This window comes from Euprymna scolopes, chromosome 15 (assembly GCF_053919585.1).
Source record: "Euprymna scolopes isolate OS-2025 chromosome 15, ASM5391958v1, whole genome shotgun sequence".
Lineage (NCBI taxonomy): Eukaryota > Metazoa > Mollusca > Cephalopoda > Sepiida > Sepiolidae > Euprymna > Euprymna scolopes.
In genome coordinates this window covers 120,605,302-120,624,784 of record NC_136496.1, presented here as the reverse complement: position 1 = coordinate 120,624,784, position 19,483 = coordinate 120,605,302, and the positions used below count along the sequence as shown (strand labels likewise).

Here is a 19,483-nt window from a genome sequence, read left to right as displayed (position 1 = left end):
TGATCATCCCATTAGAAAAACAGAAAAAAAACTAATAGGGAATTAATTAAAATGAATGTTTAAAAGAATATGCAAATTAGCTCGATCTTTTGCTAGTGAATGCAATTCCACAACCCATATATAACAAAGTTGTATGTTCTTTTAGAGTAAATAGAAAAAAGGATTTTTAATATGAATATCAGTACACAAAAACTCCCAAATTTTTAGGAGCATAGATGTTAGACGTTTTATTACAAAACAGAATGATGGTGGGAAGAAATAACGTAAATGTGTTTGTTTTTTTTTTTTTTTTTTTTTTGACCTCACAAGTGTTTCATAAATATTTGAAAATTACGAAAGACCTTCATAGATGTGAACTCTATGAATATACTAAATGTATATATTAGTGTTACTATTTAAACGAAAGATTATAGTAACTATAAAAAATTGAAAGTTATAGTTATGTGACATTTTCTATGGAAGACTATCGAAGTGATCTCAAATATTTAAATCTACCCCTAAAGTGGTTGTTGCAATATTTTTGATATAATCAGAGGGTATGATTAAAGAAAATTGGAAAGTTCTACTTAGACACTGGCGATAGGAACTGACCAATCAAATGGATCCACATTCTACTAGCAACCAATCAGAAACCAGAATTGTTCCATAAAAATATTGGATCTTTTAAAATTCCTGCACATAATTTTTCATGTCTACATGGGAAAGATCTTTACCTGCAAAATTTTCATCTTCAGGACTTGTACAGATTAGCTACCCATCGGAAACTTTCCTGAAATTAAACATGGCTTTCAATTCAAGTGGTGATGAGGAAAGAGTCCTCCTTTTAAGACCTCAAATTCTATTTTGATAATTTAAATAGCATATACAATTCTGCAGAGTAAACAATGTGATTCTGAATCTATACTCTGTGTGCCGAATCCCTATCTGTTCTACCCCTTCAAGGGAGCTATGGGTGCAGAACCGTCTTTTGAACTTCAAATGGATATAACTGATTTTAATGAAATTTAAACCATAGTTTTCCGAAATTTTAGTTTCTCCTTTGTATATAGTAGGCAGTGGGTGAACAGAGTTGTCAATTTTTAAGTTTTATGTGAAGAGTGAAAATGGTGTTCTTCATTCAATCCTGTGCAACATCAGGTATTTTGCTCGGTTTTATATATGCTGGCTGTATGTGCTCTCCGCTTTATCGTGACATTATTTTCAATCGTCTTGGACTTCTTCTTGCCACTGGAATCAAGCAGTGCTGATTCAGGAGAGGTGTGGTTGGTGATTGCGTAACCTTTGCCTCACAATTACATGCACAGCTGCCCTTACAGGAGTGTTCATTGTCTTTTGAGACTGAATGGAGGCATCAAATTTTTTTAACAAAAACAATTTTATTTTTGTCCTGAAATTGCATGAGGAATGAAACATAATCCTAGCGACACGTGACCATTTTGAAATACCAAGTTCTGTATGTGAAAGGATGGTAAAACTTTCCTGACAAAACAAAATAAAGCTTGGAAGATGCTTTTAGCTAGGACATAAACTGTTGATGTGTGCTGGTACAATGGAACAAACACCTATAAATGAAAATAGTTTTTCTTTTTTTTTTTTCTTTTTTTTTGGGGGGGGGGGGTCAGTCATTAGAGAGTATGCTTTTTTTTGTACTTTTGCTGTATTTTAGAAATTAAAATTACGTATAATGTAAAACAAAATGATTGAAAAGAAAAACATGTTGGTCCACTATTCACAAAGAAATTGTGTAGCAAGATTCAATTGTACTAAAACTTTCATTACTTAAGCATTATTTTTCACGATACAAACAATACTTTTTGGTTTGAAAAGAAAATATATTTGATTTCTTGCGATTCTAAATTTTTATTTTTTCTCCATTTTAGACCAAAGAAATTTACTCTAAAGAATTTCAAGCGATTTTACTGCGTGTTTCGAGAATACAGTATTTCTTTGTACAAAAGTAAAGACGATATCTGTGCTAATCCAATTTCGAAAATAAATACAAAAGGTAAGTCGCTTATGAATCCAAATGTTATGGAACTTTTTAAAATGAAGATAGGTAACCTGTTATTCTCATAGGGTTTTGGCTGATGTAACCTCCAACCTTCTTCGGATGCATCTAACTAAAATTTGGGAAAATTTGTACAGATTCTCGGGTTTAAAACCCAGCTAAAACATTGAAAATAACAAAGATTAGAACAGTAGTTTGAATAAACACTAAACTAAATTAAACTAAATATAGTTTACAGTATGACCCCTTATGCTTATCAGCTGTTCTAAAATTTATAATGATCAGTTAATTTGAATACTGTGCATAGAAATATGTAAAACATGTATAGGTGTATGCACACACGCACACACACACATATATATAGCCTGATGAATCCTCATGAGGATGAAGCACGGAAAATTCTGTATATTAATTGCCAAAACTTGTGTGTATACCATGCACGGGATAAAGCAGGAGAAGGTAGGGCAATCTAAGGCTTTTGACAGGGTATGGCACGATGGTCTTTTCAGGAAAATCAGATCAAATGATATTACTGGACGAATACTTAATATGCTTAAATCCTTAAATAAGAGAAGAATCTGAGTTGTCTTCGATGGTCGTACATGAAAACCGTGATATAAATACAGGTGTATCTCGGGGGGGGGGGGGTCGATCCTTGGACCTTCATTATTCCTGATATTCATAAATGACCTCCCTTATAAAATTCTCTGAGATGAGTATATTTGCTGATGACATCACGCTTTATAAAAGACATTAAGGGAAAACGAATGAACACATATCCAAGGCAATGGCGGAAACTCTAGAGGAAGACTTCCTGTCTAGTGGAATGGGATCAAAAATGGATGGTAACATTTAATGCTGCCAAGACTAAGCTTCTTTCCTTTAATAATTACAAGAAACCTTCTAAACTACCAATAACTATGGCTAAAGATATATTACCTGAAAGCATGTCGTTTTAAACTCCTCGGCTTCATGTTCACAGGGAACATGAATTGGAACAGATAGAAGGGCATTGCCGCGGCTGCTGCGAGGAAGGTAGGTTCCCTCTACTGTGCTAGAAAGTTATGCCTGAAAGTATCCTGTATCTCTACAAGGCTTCAATCGCCCATCTATGGAGTATTGTCACATTTGAGCTGATGCATATGCTATTAATCTCTCGCTCCTGGACAGGGTTCAAAAGAGTCGCCAACCCAATAGGTCCCGAACTGACAGCTAAGCTTCAACCTCTGTCCCATCGAAATGTTGCATCCCTCTGCCTGTTTTACAATTATTTTAATGGTAAATGCTCTGACAAACCAAAATCTATTGTACTCCCTCGACGTAAATAACCCCTTCAACAACCCTTTTCTTTACCCTACAACTACTTTCCCACAGAAGAGACAGTGCGAGCCTGTCATTGTACTATCGTTATTTCCATGGCAGGTGCTCGTCTGAGCTCCATTCTCTGGTCCCCCCTTGCCAATCTTTCTCAAAAAACACCCGACTAGCTGAAACCACCATCAATAATTTTCCCCACTCCCTATCTGTGCCTAAATCAAAACGTAGATACCATGAATAAAGCTTCTTTCTTAGAACTGCATGCCTGTGGAACTCTATTCCACTTGCCTGTTTCCCTCCCGACTTCAACCTGGATGTCTTCAAGTCCAACACAAACAAATTCCTGATGAACCGCCCCCCCCCAAGTAATGACATCTTACCAATTCTCCAATACTATTGCTACACTATCCCTTTGATTACTGTACACACAATAACCCTTATCCCTGAGTGGCCATTGGGCCTTGATAAGTGGTGAACTCCATGTAACCCCCCCTACATCAAAGTGGCACTGTGCCTTGTTTGGGATGAAAATGTAATAAAAAAGACAGATATAAATTGTTCTTGATGACAAGATGACTGTGCACACATTTTGTTTATAAATACAAGTTTTTTTGCCGATCAATTTTGCATCAACTGACTTGCATGTTAACACAAATGCACATAATTGAAAATTCCAGTTTCTCTCAACAACTTAAATTTTTGATTTTTATAAATTTTGGATAAAGAGTGAAGAACCATTTGTAATAAAATTAAAATGTCTATAATTGTATGTTTTGATATTTTTTTTTTTTTTTTTTTTTTTTTTTTTTTTTTTTTTTTTATACCCCAAACAAGGCACATTGCCACTTTGGTGTAGGGGGCTACTATCAGGGGAAACAACTACTGGGGTACTATGTAGGGATTTGGGCAGCGAGCTGTTGGTTCACGTTGCACTTCTGCATGTCAGTACAGTTGGGGAAGCAGTGACCTGGAATGGAATCCCAAAGTCTAGCGGTTCTGGGGAAGAAACTACCGGGGTAGAAAGATCTTTTACATCTAGGGATCTCTACAGTGTGGGGGTGGGATTTTGCAGCTTGTCGGGTCTGTCGAGGGTGTTCATATCGTGGGGGCACAAGTGCTTGCAGTTCATCAGAGTATTCACCATTAAAATTTTTGAAGAATATTATTTTTAGCTAAGAAATGGATTATATATATAATTACATGTACATATTCCAAAGATGAACCAGTGGTTTCATTGTATTGGAACAGCCTTCGGTTGCTGATAAAACCCAGTACAAATCCTCAGCGTCTGATGGAAGGAGGAAAAATGAACACCGGTTAGTGGGTGGTGTCTTTGTTCTAATGTCCCTGTTATAAAATAGTCGTTTATGTGTGTAAGGAAAAAGTTTGGATAAAACCTTACATGTTGCTCTTTCCTTTTTTAGGCTGTTCACAAACTTTTTAAACATAAGTAGTGATCCTTTAGTCTTTATTTTTTCTGTTTTCTATATTTCTTCAACCCACGTCCCTTTCATTTGTTTTTCGTTTTATGCAAAAAAAATTTTTTAAATGTTTCATTAAGTCTTTTGATAACAAAGTCAATTTGATTGTATTGTTTGGTATATCCACTTTTTATATCATTCAGCTCTACATTTTTTTTTTTTTTTCATTCTGTTTGACCTTTTTTACAAAAATCTTAAATTTCTGATTCTCTTCCCTTTCAGGCTGCGAAACAAGCCCTGATGTGAATCTTTCTAGCAAGAAATATGGAATAAAATTGTTTGAACCAACAAAAGAAGGAATGTCAGAAATTTGGCTTCGGCTTGACACAGTAAGTGAGCTTTTCTTTTCGAACTAACGATTATCTAAAGACCCCCTCCCATCTTTGAATTTCTGATACTCTACAATCAGACTGTCTGAAAATATTGGCTACCTGACAGCACCAAACATTGATATAATTGTCTTTTGTTTTCTCTCTAAAATTTGGCAAAGCCAAAAAACAAGAATTTTTCTCTACAAAATAAAACAACCAAACTAAACTTGAAACTTTGATTAAATATTTGAAGTGTAAAAAAAAAAAAATCTTTTTCCAAAATTATTAGGTTCAGCATTAAATAGCCTGAAAAGGATTTGATGTGCCACAACCCTCCTCTTTCCTACTACACCTTTTAGATGAACTCTTGGCTAAGGTTGCTACTCTTTTAAAAAAGGCATTCAATTCAGTTTGACATAGAATGACAACGGAGCTTGGCCCACCTGCCTATGACTCTTTGGAGTATGAAAGTGCAATTAAAATGGACAAAAATTACTAGAACTCTGCTCAATGCACGACCTCTGTATAACTAACATTTTCTTCTCTACAAAACCCCATCATTCCATCTTCTCACTATGCAAACTTCAAGAACAAAACAGACCATTGTACCATGGCTTCATTGACCTTATTATTTACATTCGACTTAGTCAGAGATGAACTATTCAAGATGCTGCCTCTCATTGGCTGCCTTCTCAAACTCCTGAGCCTTAAAGTCATTTCATGATGGTATGATGAGCACAGTGCAATTCGACAGACACCTCGGCTGAGTTTGGTGTAAAAAAAAAAAAAAAAAAAGTGTCAAACAGGGGTATGGGCTTTCCCCTATGTTATTTGGCATTTTCTTTGCCATTCTCTTGAGACATGTTTTCAATTCATCAGAAGACTGTTTACCTTTGCTTCAGATCAGATGGCTGCCTCTTCAGCATCAACCGCCTTCCGTCCAGGACCAAAGTCCAACAAGTTATCATCAGGGACCTACTGTTTGCTGATGTTGTGGTAGCATCTCACACTGAAGACCTTCAAAAACTCATGGACAGGTTTTCCAATGCTTGCAAAGAATTCAGCCTCATCAGCCTGAAGAAAACCCATGTCATGAGCCAAGGAACCTCATCATCTCCCATCATCACTATGAATGGGCAGCACTTAAATATAGTCCATCAATTCCAATATCTTTAGTCCATAGTCTCTGACAACTTCTCTTGATGTAGAACTCAACAAGCACATCGAAAAAAAAAACATCCATTCTTGCAAAATTGACAATTCAAGTGTGGGAAAATAAACATCTCCCCATCTCCACAAAAGTGAATGTTTACATGGCCTGTGTCATCGGCACCCTGCTATATGGCAGTGAAGCATAGACAACCTACAGCCACCAAGAATGGAAACTGACTATATTTCACATAGTCTGCGGAGAATTCTTGGAATTTCGTTGAGGGACAGTTACAAACAATACTGTGCTCACAAGGACTGGTATCCCCTCCATGATCACCCACCTTTGCCAAAAATGGCTACGCTGGATAGGCAATGTGCACCGCATGGACAGTGGGAGAATCTGAAGACATTCTCTACAGTGAACTCACTACCGACAAAAGGAAAATTGGTCGTCCTTACCTCCGCTATGTCAACCTGTACATATGCGACACGAAAGCATGTGATACTGACCCTACTAGCTGGAAGCCCAAAGCTAAAGTCAGCAACAACTAGATAAACGGTAACCAAAGGCCTGGTCACTAGCAAAAAGTTTATCACAGAATGGGTGGAGACCAAAAAACTATTCAGGAAGGTCAATCAACAAGATTCAGCAGACCATGAACATTATGCACCGACCTTCACTTGAGATGTCTGCAACCAATAATGTAAATCAAAGATGGGCTTATTCAGCCTCAGAAGATGGTGTTCAACCACCTCTACAGGCGCAAGCCCATAGTCTACCAACATTCATTTCAATTATTTTAATGTTTATTTGACCTTGATATTTATTTTTTTTTTAAATGTTTTCTTTTTTTGTTTTTTGTTAAGTTAATGATACAGATTGATGTAGTGAGCACTGAAATTTCCATGGGTCACATCACTTGTATTTTGACATAAATTGCATTGCTAAAATTTTTTTCTTTTTCTTTCCAGGAGGAAAGTTATTGTCAGTGGATGGCTGCTTGTCGATTGGCTTCTAAGGGCAAAACTATGGCTGACAGCACCTACGAGAGTGAAGTGAATGCCCTTAAGACCTTTCTGAGTATGCAGCAACCAGCTACTGGCAATTCAACTGATAGCAGCATGAGTAAAGACATTCATGTAGAGGATTATGTGGCGCCTCGGTTTGCCAAAAAGCTGAAGTCAGCCCAAGTAAGATATTTGTTGTATTTTAAATTAAATTATTCAAAGCTAACGTTTTCTTTTTAATGTTTATCTTTAAATTTAATGTTAACAAATCTGCAAACAATAAGAAAATTAATATTTTTCTTGAGTTGAGATTTTAACTTTTTCCATAAAGCTGGGGGAGGGGGGTCCAAATCCAGAAATATTAATTCTTGTAACAATTAGGGTTAGTATTTTGGCACCTGCATGTTCACTTAATAATTTGTTTAATGTTAAAGTTATTCCTTCATAAATCTGCGGCTTTTAATACATTTATAAATATATATTAATACCATAGTACCTTTTTAACATGTGTACATGTCACGGTTTCTAGATTATAAATTATCCGTTCAGGAGATCCTATTCCTTAAAAAGGATAGGTGTTAACATTCTACGAACATTAAATTAGTATATTACACTAATTTAATGTTCATAGTATGTTATTGTGTTCTAGACTCTTTTTTAATAAATAGGATCTCCCAATCGCAGAAGACGCAATGTGAAAACAAAAAAATTACTTTTGGGCCATATGTGAAACTAAAATATATCTTCTTGGTCTTCTGGCTAGGATCCAAGGGTAGTATCTGTTCTGTCTAAAGATGGTACACTTTTCTTTTTTTTTTTTTTTCCATGGCAGGGAGAGTTTTGGACAAGCACGAAAGCTTTATTTTAAAGCTCACTTGTTTTATTCTGTTTTCATTTAGTTTTTAAAATATTTTTATAGGAAAACAAAGCATACTAACAAAAAACGTCTTGTTTTCAATTATTTTCCAAAAGGAAACTACCATTTCAAATCTGGGGTTTTTTTCTTGTCTGTTTATTGTGCTTCTAAAATAGGCAAATGTATAGCAACATAGACCCTAGCTTAGATGAGGTGTAGATGATTGTTTTCTCTTAGAAATTGCTAAAACTCCATGCTAACTATTAAATTGTAATGTTGAGAAAACGATAAAAACGATAAGAACATGAAAGACTTGTTCAATAAACACGTTTCTTTTAATTTGTTGTTTGAATATCTAGTAGATTAATAACTATTGGAATTTATTCAATTTTTATTTTCAATTTTCTTCATTGCTCTATTGAGCTTTCTATTATCTTGATAATTTCAATATCAAAATAATAATATATATTAATATAAACAAATTTACAACATTGCAACACTGGATATGCTAATGTTTTGAACAGATAGTTGGTTAAAACCACCAGCCCTCGTCAGATGACTTAAAAAAGGTTGCTTTCCACAGAAGAAATCAGTCCTCAAAGGAAGAAAGAAAAAACTCTGTTTACTTAAATTTTATAACGTTTTATTTATTTATTTTTTTATAGTGGCGTCATGTGACATATATACTCCAGACATTAAAAATAAGGGCAATAGAAGAAAGAAAAAAAAGGAAAGCTCATTTAATTCATGTTATTACTCTTGAACACCTATAGCTTAGTGGAGATATATATATATATATTAGTAAACAAAATAGTGAAAGCTCTACACGGTTATGTGGAGCATTTAATATAAGAAATTGGCATTTGGCTTCCAAATGCTATGACCTCAAGAGGCGTTTTTCTTTGATTTGATGATGTAATAACATTTTATCTAACTTTGAATTTTCATCTTATTTCGTGTGTGTGTGTGTACAAATTGACAATTGGTTAAGTTTTTTTTTTATACTCAAAACATGTTGCCACCAAGATACAAGATTTATTGCAAATTAAAACAATGTAGAGCCATTCTAATATAATCCATATCCACATGCATACATAAAATTATTTATATTGGTATGTATCGTGAGATTATCTGGCATTTGTAATTGGCTGGAATGTGAAGATGCTCATGTTGGTGTTTAAGGTAAAATCACTGGGACAGATGTCATCTTCATTTAAGGCAGAGAAAGAAGGCCTAACACCTATGGCAACTGTTGCTAGCAATGATATAAACATTTTTTTTCTCCAGTTGCTTGGTTCTGTGCAAACACTTTCTGTAAAACTCTTCCATCTACAGACATTGTTTGAAAACTTATTTGTCTGTCAATGGCAATTTGCTCGAACATGAGTTTTTTCAATCATTGTCATGTTTCTAAGTTGCTTTCACAATTTTTTTTTAATCATTGTCATGTTTCTAAGTTGCTTTCACAATTTTTTTTTAATCATTGTCATGTTTCTAAGTTGCTTTCACAATTTTTTTTTAATCATTGTCATGTTTCTAAGTTGCTTTCACAATTTTTTTTCAATCATTGTCATGTTTCTAAGTTGCTTTCACAATTTTTTTTTAATCATTGTCATGTTTCTAAGTTGCTTTCACAATTTTTTTTTAATCATTGTCATGTTTCTAAGTTGCTTTCACAATTTTTTTTTAATCATTGTCATGTTTCTAAGTTGCTTTCACAATTTTTTTTTAATCATTGTCATGTTTCTAAGTTGCTTTCACAATTTTTTTTCAATCATTGTCATGTTTCTAAGTTGCTTTCACAATTTTTTTTTAATCATTGTCATGTTTCTAAGTTGCTTTCACAATTTTTTTTTAATCATTGTCATGTTTCTAAGTTGCTTTCACAATTTTTTTTCAATCATTGTCATGTTTCTAAGTTGCTTTCACAATTTTTTTTTAATCATTGTCATGTTTCTAAGTTGCTTTCACAATTTTTTTTTAATCATTGTCATGTTTCTAAGTTGCTTTCACAATTTTTTTTAATCGTCATGTTTCTAAGTTGCTTTCACAATTTTTTTTAATCGTCATGTTTCTAAGTTGCTTTCACAATTTTTTTTCAATCATTGTCATGTTTCTAAGTTGCTTTCACAATTTTTTTTTAATCATTGTCATGTTTCTAAGTTGCTTTCACAATTTTTTTTTAATCATTGTCATGTTTCTAAGTTGCTTTCACAATTTTTTTTTAATCATTGTCATGTTTCTAAGTTGCTTTCACAATTTTTTTTCAATCATTGTCATGTTTCTAAGTTGCTTTCACAATTTTTTTTCAATCATTGTCATGTTTCTAAGTTGCTTTCACAATTTTTTTTTAATCATTGTCATGTTTCTAAGTTGCTTTCATAATTTTTTTTCAATCATTGTCATGTTTCTAAGTTGCTTTCACAATTTTTTTTTAATCATTGTCATGTTTCTAAGTTGCTTTCACAATTTTTTTTTAATCATTGTCATGTTTCTAAGTTGCTTTCACAATTTTTTTTAATCGTCATGTTTCTAAGTTGCTTTCACAATTTTTTTTAATCGTCATGTTTCTAAGTTGCTTTCACAATTTTTTTTCAATCATTGTCATGTTTCTAAGTTGCTTTCACAATTTTTTTTCAATCATTGTCATGTTTCTAAGTTGCTTTCACAATTTTTTTTTAATCATTGTCATGTTTCTAAGTTGCTTTCACAATTTTTTTTCAATCATTGTCATGTTTCTAAGTTGCTTTCACAATTTTTTTTTAATCATTGTCATGTTTCTAAGTTGCTTTCACAATTTTTTTAATCATTGTCATGTTTCTAAGTTGCTTTCACAATTTTTTTTTAATCATTGTCATGTTTCTAAGTTGCTTTCACAATTTTTTTTTAATCATTGTCATGTTTCTAAGTTGCTTTCACAATTTTTTTTCTTGTTCTCCCAATTTTAGATTGTCCGTCGGATCACGGATGCACATTCAAACGTTAAAGATTTGAACCTAACGGAAGCTAAATTGGCTTACATCAAGGCATGGCAGGCTCTTCCAGAATATGGCATCACCTATTTTATCATTAAAATGAACAACAACAAGAAAGAAGTAAGTTTATTGTGATTCTTCATCAGTATCTCTGAATTTTTTTTTTTTACTTTCATCAGTGTATGAAAAAAATTTGTCTTTCTCAGTTTAGTCAACTGAGGCATGGATAGATTTATATTTTCTATTACCATTTTTTCGCTGTATATTTTGTATATTAAAGTGATTAGACATTTTTAATTTTATTTTTTTAATACTAAATTTGAAACGTTAACTTTGCAAAGTTTACATTAGATATTAAATTTTTCTTTAGACAACTCTTTTTTTGCAAAACATCTAAGATGCAAATTTTACCAATGCATTAATTATGACTTTTTTTTTTTTTTTTTCAAAAAAAATGTCAACTCTATCCTTAACGTTATGCATGTTCAGTCGGGGTACACTCTTTGGACTTGTAAACTTTTATGTTGTTACCATGATTACATCAATCGCCTCCAAATATTTGGTTATATAATATATAGCATATATATAACGTAATGTTATATAATATTATTTAGAAGTTATTTAGATCTTCTCCACTGGTGATTAGAAGAAAGTTTGTCCAATGTCTTTTTCAACGTTTCTTTGCCTTGCAAGCCGAGTGCATCTAATCAGCAAATACAATAAACCTGATCAACAGTTGTGATCTTTATGCTGACTGATCAAATTCACATTGTCAAATTTTGAACAATAAGATTTATTTATTTATTTTTTTTTTTTTGCCAATATCAGGATATTTCATCGAATGTTTGCCTGGTTTGGCAGACTCGGGGCATTTCCTCGACTTTTTAATGGCAATGAAATGGAAAGACACTTGTAAAGCCATGTCAATTCATGATTGTTCCCGTTGTGGTGCAGCCTTAATCGACTTAAGGCTGTTATGGAAGTCCCACATGACGTGCCCTACGTGGCAGGTCTCCTCGCTTCACAGCAAAAGTGTGAAGTTTTGTAAAGAAAATTTTCTGCCATTTTCTTTGAACGTTGGGAGATTTACATGTTTTATAAAGGAAGTGATGGCATTTATATAATTTTTTTTTTTTTTTTACTTATAATTTGTGGTAGTATACCATTCTTCAAAAGACTGAATGTTGTATATTAGTAAAAAAAAAAAAATTAACCTTTTTTTTTTTTTTCTTTAAATATTTTTATCCTATCCATTACTTGCAATGGATTTTTTGGGGATTTTTCCAAATTTTCAAATCTAAAATTCAAGATACAAAAGAATTTTTTCTTGACCATTTAATGCATGGTGAAGTTGTACAACTTTTTCAAAGTCTTTCCTTCTTTTTGCAGGAATTAATTGGTGTGGCTAGCAATCGTATTATTCGAATGGATCTAAGTTCTGGCGATTCCATCAAGACCTGGCGTTACAACACTCTGCAGACTTGGACCGTGAACTGGGAGTCTCGTAAAGTGATTCTAACGTTTGAAGAGGAAGAAATCGTTTTTGACAGCTTAGCTTCGGATTGCAAAGTTGTGCACGAATTTATAGGTGGATATATTTTCCTTTCTATGCGATCTTCAGATAAAAGCCAAACCCTAGATGAGGCTCTCTTCCACAAATTAACGGGAGGCCGCTTGTAACTGACCCAGCATAGTTGTTGCTGTCACTGTCTTCAAAATCTGCTGAGCAGCCTTGTAACTTTTTTTTTTTTTTTTTTTTTCAACAAAATCTTTTTAATCCCCCCTCCCTGCTTTTATTATAAGAGCAAAGAAAGCCTTCCAAAAAAGTTACAGTCGTCTGCTTAATTCTTCCCATCAATCGCAACAATCGGCTAATATTAGCTATCAAGAATCAAATCGGAAGTTTATTTTTTAGCAAAAAAGGAGAAAAAATATAAGTCGACACATCTTCCCCGTCCACTTGTCTAACTTGAAAAATGCCTTTGAAATATCTTTTAAATAAAGTAAAAAAAATTATTTTGTAATAAATTTTGTAATATGGCAATTTACAACTCGCAGGTAACTAAACTGTCTCTTATTGGCTTAGAAAGACTGTAGAATCCATGAACAAACTTTCTTTTATGCTTACATTATTATATAAGATAATGAGTTGCCTTAAACCAATTTTTTTTTTCTCAGTTTGTTTTTCTTTTTAAAAATGTATTTTTGCTTTTTCTATGTATTTATTCATTCGTTTAAAAAAAAAATGTTTCAAGACGTACAAAGGTTTTTTTAAAATGCAGTTGTACGACCAACATTCTTGCCTCTTCAACCAGCAATTCTTATGCCATGTGATCCTATAATTGGATTTACTGCTCTATTCTAATGCAATTTAAATCATTTTACAGAACAAACCCTAGTAGTTGTCGCATATTTACATTTATGTATTCATAATTTGTGGATACGTGGATGAGATATTAAATTGATTTCTCTGTATACATCAAGAACTTGCCTGTGTGTCTTATCAAATCTGCCTCTAGTCCATGAAAGCTCCACTTCAGTTAAAGCCAAGGATTATCTCTCTTGGTCTCTAATGGATTCATAACAAATTGTTTCTTGCGCAATCAGGTTATTTCTCTCAGAAATGATTTTTCAAATTTCATCAGATGTGATTTTAATTACAAAATAAACAAAATAGTAAATCCAATCGAAAGTAATTTTTTTGTCCAAATGGATGGTTCATAAGTTGCAGATTTCAAGCGACTTTTTCTAGACCTAACAATTATTCTCAACTATTGAAAAATCCAAAACTGTTCAGACTGTTATCATCATAGACTTCTCATCAATATATAGAAGATATCTTGTCGTTAGACCTGTACACGTTTTGAAGGTCTAAAGAATATATATAAAAACAAAAAACTATGAATACGAATAAAAAATACTTTGTGTTAGAAATTAATACACTGAATTTTGGACATTTTATTCTTTAAACAGTTTGGAGAAGAAAAAATGCAATCATTCTGAATTTGTTACTTTCAAAATTAGAATTTTCTTCAGATGTTTTAATCTTATTGGAACACTTGTATACATAATTAAAAAAAAAAGTAAATTGAATAATTTGGTAAGTTTTTTTTTTATGCTCAACTAATATGGCAAACATTAATTTCAATTTACTGTTGAAGAATCTCCATTAGTCCAAAGTTGCTGGTAAGTTTGGTTTTACTTCTGCAGCAATATAAGTTTTTTTTTTTTTTTTTTTTTTTTTTTTTTTTTTTTTTTTTTTTTAGGAAAAATAATTTTCATTGCATTTGTTGAAACATTTGTGCTGACATTATCATCAATTTTTGTGCACAAAAAATTCCTGCTTTTTTTTTTTTTTTGCGCAAATCGCAGAATAAAATTGTAGTCAAAAGTGTATAAAACCTTTTAATGTATTCAACTGCTAATGTTTAAAAAAGAAAAAATTTCAAAGTCTTTATATAAAAATTTAAAAAAATCAAGGAAAATAAAACTTGTACAATAAAGTTATATATATCTATATATAAATATAAATCTGGTTTTTCTTTTTATTCCTCTTGCCTTATGCACATATTTGTATGTGCCTTCATCTCTTACGCTTGTTAATATGGCTTGAATCTGATAAAATGCTGTTAAAACGCTTTGTGTTTAAGAACTTGTTTCTAAATTGGTTTATTTCCACAGAATATTTCATTGAATGCAGAAATGGATAGAAACATTTATTTTTAGTTCTAAATTGCAAAAAAAAAAAAAAAAAATTATAAATACCTCCCACTATACAGTAAAGATCAACGTGTATTCAATTGTGTAAGTTAACGATTGTTCCTTGTAGCACAATAATGTACAACTACAGCTCTTAACATCTCTTTTTACAAGGTAGTCACCACTTATCTAGGCCCGGAAGCCACTCACGGATAAGGGTTATTGTGTACACCGTAATCAATGGGATATTATCATAGTAATCGTTAGTATTGAGATTTGATAAAGTGTCTTACTTAAGGGGGTGATTCATCAGGAATTTGTTTATGTTGGACTTGAAGACATCCAGGTTGTAGTCGGGTAGGAAACAGGCAAACGGAACAGTTCCACAGGTATGCACTTTTAAGAAACTAACTTTGTGTGTCATTACTTTAGTAATTCATAAAAATAAAACGGGAAAGAAATAAAAATCCGGATCAGCATTTATTTATTTTTAGAACTTATGATTTGTTAATGGATCTAATTAAACTTTAGCCACCCCCTCTTTTTTCTTGTTATAAAATAATTTATCCTTGCGCTTTGTTTGAGGATTTTTATTTCTAATTTTACTTTTAACTAGAACCTGATGGGGGCCGACAACACCGGGAGGATCTTGCTAGTGGATTAAGAAAAAGCCTATCGCCTGGATGATCCCATTGACACGAATTCAGATTTTGCACGGTTGAATCTAAAGATGATGATAATGGCGATGACGGAAAGGTGTTTTTTAACAGATAATCAATATGACCCCCCCCCCCCAAAAAAAAAAATGGATAGTCGAAGGGTACCTGCACATGAAATAGAAGTCATAAAAATAATTCCTAAGCAGGACAGGTGGACACTTATGTTAATCAACAGACTACCAAAAGTTAATTGCCGTCAAGTAGCTAAGCGTAAATGGAAATTGTCCATGAGAGCCACTTGGAGACGAAGACAGGAAGATTGGTTGTTAAAGTACTCACAAGGTCATAAAATCCGGTCTAAGGAACAGTACAGCTGACAGCGAAACTATAAAAGTGCCAAGCCACGGGAGAAAGGGAAGAAAACCTTTTTTCTTTCTCTTTGATAATCTTGGAGTTTTTTTTTTTTCTGCGTCAGGGTGTTCAGAGATCAGTGGGAAATGCTTGGACCTCCCTTCCCACCTTGGGGGAGTGGGACACATATATATATATATATATATATGTGTGTGTAAACTGGGCCCCAAAACAAAAGAACAGCCGCTGATTGGTGGACAGCCATTTGAGGACGTATTGGGAGGGGCGGGGTTGCAATCAACCGATGCTGAGATAACGTTAAGTGAAGACCTCTAAACGACACACTTTGCCACATGTCTTCGGTGACACCCTCTTCCCGATAACACGCACCTCTGAACTTTTTCTTCCCCACGTACTGACGATAGAAAAACAAAGAACTTTGTTAAAAACGTCAGCCCCAGATCTGTATAAGTGATTATGGCAGTTGTGCATATGCTATTTGTAAAGTTGAAAGCAATAATTATTTTACGTTAAGAAAAACCATTAATCCTTGACTTCTTTTCTTTGTTTTGAAAACGCCGTTGTTGAGTGCAGTCTATTTTTCAGACCAGCCCTGTTGACAGTTTGGAAGCCAGATCAAGGTTGGAAATAAGTAAGCAGACCACAGGGATGAATTCGACCACTGGACGGGAACACAGGTGATGCCCCAGGTATCGGCATCAGTTGCGCCTCTCATCCAAGCCTGTGCATCTGGGCCGACCCTGGAGGGGTTACACTAAATATGAAATAACTCTACATAAAGATGGTCCTTGCGCTAAAGTCACAAAATCTGTTGATATGATGAAATAAGGTCTGAAAACACAACCCGAAATCCTTCCGTTGTAATCAATTCGGGAAGGAAATTACCAAAATTGTTTAAAAGTGACTTGCTTTCTTTTTCCTAAAGACAAGTAATTATTTTGCATTTGAACATGTGCTATAAAAATAATTTCTTGCTGGGGAAATACAATAAAGCAATATTTTTTAAAGTTTTAAATGCTTTTTATTTGATCTCAAATATTAAATCTTTATGGCTTTTAAATTCCCAACCAAGATGGTTGCTGTTTTGTCTGGCTTTTTTTTTTTTTTTTTTTTTTTTTTTTTCTTAGATGGTATGGGGGAGGGTTCATTTTTCACTCCTCAAAATTTAAATTCTAAATGAAGGCAAAAATAGAGGGAGATTTGCCCTCACCCCAAAAATTTTTCTTGGAAACTAGGCCAACCCGGTTGAAAAAAAAAAAAATATTACATCCTTTATTACCAAACTACTTGAGGTAGTTTGGTAATAAAGGCACGTAACTCTTGTATCCACAATAACATGATGCGATTTCAAAACAATGTACTTCAATTGTATTTTCAATATTTAAATGTTAATGGTATTTTTATTAATACTTAAAAAATAATTTAATATTTCGATTTTATTAATATTTTAACAATTTTTACTGGATGTAAAGAATGCTATTTTCTAAGTCTTTCAAGAATTTTCATATTAATAGAAATAAGGCAAAATTCAAGGACTCTGTTAAAGATTTTTTTTCAATAAATATTGGAGTTTATTATGAATTATTTTCTCTTAACTATTTTTGTAATGTTTTAAGGCAATATATCTCGTGGTTGTACACATGAAAAATGTGTAAATGAAAGCTATGCCGGAAAAATAAAGTAGCAGTCTTTATAAAAACAAAAGCTATTGGCTGGAAGTTCATAAAGATGGAAACTTTAAAAAATATCTTTTTCAACAGTTCATTTCATTTCAATCATTTGTTTTTATTTCGGTACTTATGCAGAGAAGGTACTGTGTTGAAATAATGTCATTATTTAGAAACCTATTCTTAACAACGGGAGGGCATTGTAACTATTCAGTACCTTCACCAAACAACTTAATAACTAAGATACTGTAAAACTTAGTTTAAATACTGTGGAAACAAATGGCATGGTACCTTCTCTGCATGAGTATTTTTTATTTATTTTTAAACCTGATTTTAGTAAAGTTTAGGAGCAATGTCTAAATTTATTTCACTAAATAATTTACGTGAACTGAAATAGGTATTTATTTGGTGCAAATAAGCCTTATTTAAAAAATTTTTTTTTCAGTTTTCATTTTAACATCTATCTTATTAAAAAGTGTAAACATGCTTTACTAATTTGTTTTTATAATTATTGTAATTTAAAAAAAAAAATGCATTTTTTTTTTTTTAATTTTTTTTTTTTTTTTTTTTAAGTTATCTGAAAAATAATTAGCTGGCTACCCAGCGTTGCTCGGTTGTACAATTCACTTACACATATTTTAGTTTATGCAGATTGTGTATGTATTATTTATAGAATCAATCTGCTATTGATTATTATATATTATGAAGAATAATTTGCCCAGTGGACAAAATCAAAAAAAAATTGTCATTCTTTAAATTCTGTTTGTTTACAATATCAGGTCAGCTGATATTTGGGCTTGGCTATCTTAAACATAGTCTTTCCTCTGTTAGAGATAAAAAAAAATTTTTTTACAAGGGATATTTTATGTTAATATTCCCCTATAAAAAAAAATAAATTTTTTTTACATCTATAACAGAAAACTGTTTAAGATCGGATATTTTCAATACATATCAAAGAACACTGCCAGACCTGAATTACCTTTGTGTGAAATTTGCAAAAGATGGGTTTTGAAACAGCCGAGCCTATGAGGAAGGAATTCTCACACATACAAAGTGACTTCTATGATAGAGATTTCTATAAAAAGGAAAAAATTTGAAAGACCGGCATTAATGTACATTAGAACCCCAGTATATATGGCATGATCATGTTGACATACAGGTTCCTGTCAGATAACCAAAGTTAAGCAATGTTGAGCCTGGTCATAACTAAAAGGGGTGACAGATTTGGGAATTCCAGGCGCTGTATGTAGGAGGATGTCGACATCGCCCTGCAAGAGTAGCAATAACCTAACGTTGTCATCTCCCTTAATAGGGATATACATGCGACTGGGGATCGCTTGTGAATAGGGTTAGTGCTGACACGCACAAGAAGAAACCCAGTATACGGCATTAATCCATTCCAGGGTTGATGAAATCGCTGTATGGTGGGGCCTAAGTAAATTTTATACATTACATATTAAAAATTAGTAACAAAATATAGTACAGTATATAACGCACATGTATATTATCAAATAACATTATAAATAACACCGTAAGGTGGGGCAAATACCGTAACCAGGGGCAGGAAAAACATTATCCACAGCATGACCTGGAAAAAAAAAACATATCTCGGGGTTCTACTGTAATCAAGTTGGTATTATCTGTAAAAATTTTGCAAAAAATCTTTTCTCGATAGTCTGATGGATCTTGCTTACTAGAACTTTAGACATGTCCCCTTCCAGTGCAAGGGCCTGAATCTATATTTACAACGGCCACACTTATACACCTGAAGACCGAAACCTGCAAATAACACTAAAGATGAGAACATTAGTCTGATTAATACAATCGATTTTCATTCCAAAAATTCAGAATTGTAAAAAAAAAAAAAAAAAAAAAAAAGTCACTCGTTATTGGCACTTGGATCATGAAAGTAGTTCTTATTTCACTTATTACATACTAGCAGGAGGCGCACAGCCTTGCTGAGTCTGAAAATATACTC

General features: G+C 32.9%; 1 protein-coding gene across 1 annotated transcript in view; it reads left to right on the top strand.

The window, feature by feature from the left end:
• LOC145294098 (fermitin family homolog 2-like) overlaps window positions 1-12,867 on the top strand; it is a 160,463-nt gene extending 147,596 nt beyond the window's left edge. Inside the window, exons 8-12 of the mRNA XM_080141165.1 lie at window positions 1,881-2,005; window positions 5,029-5,135; window positions 7,242-7,460; window positions 11,082-11,228; window positions 12,498-12,867. Coding sequence (XP_079997291.1) covers window positions 1,881-2,005; window positions 5,029-5,135; window positions 7,242-7,460; window positions 11,082-11,228; window positions 12,498-12,788 — 889 coding nt within the window. The 3' untranslated portion in view covers window positions 12,789-12,867. The remainder of the gene's footprint in view (window positions 1-1,880; window positions 2,006-5,028; window positions 5,136-7,241; window positions 7,461-11,081; window positions 11,229-12,497) is intronic.
• Window positions 12,868-19,483: the final 6,616 nt, after the last annotated feature.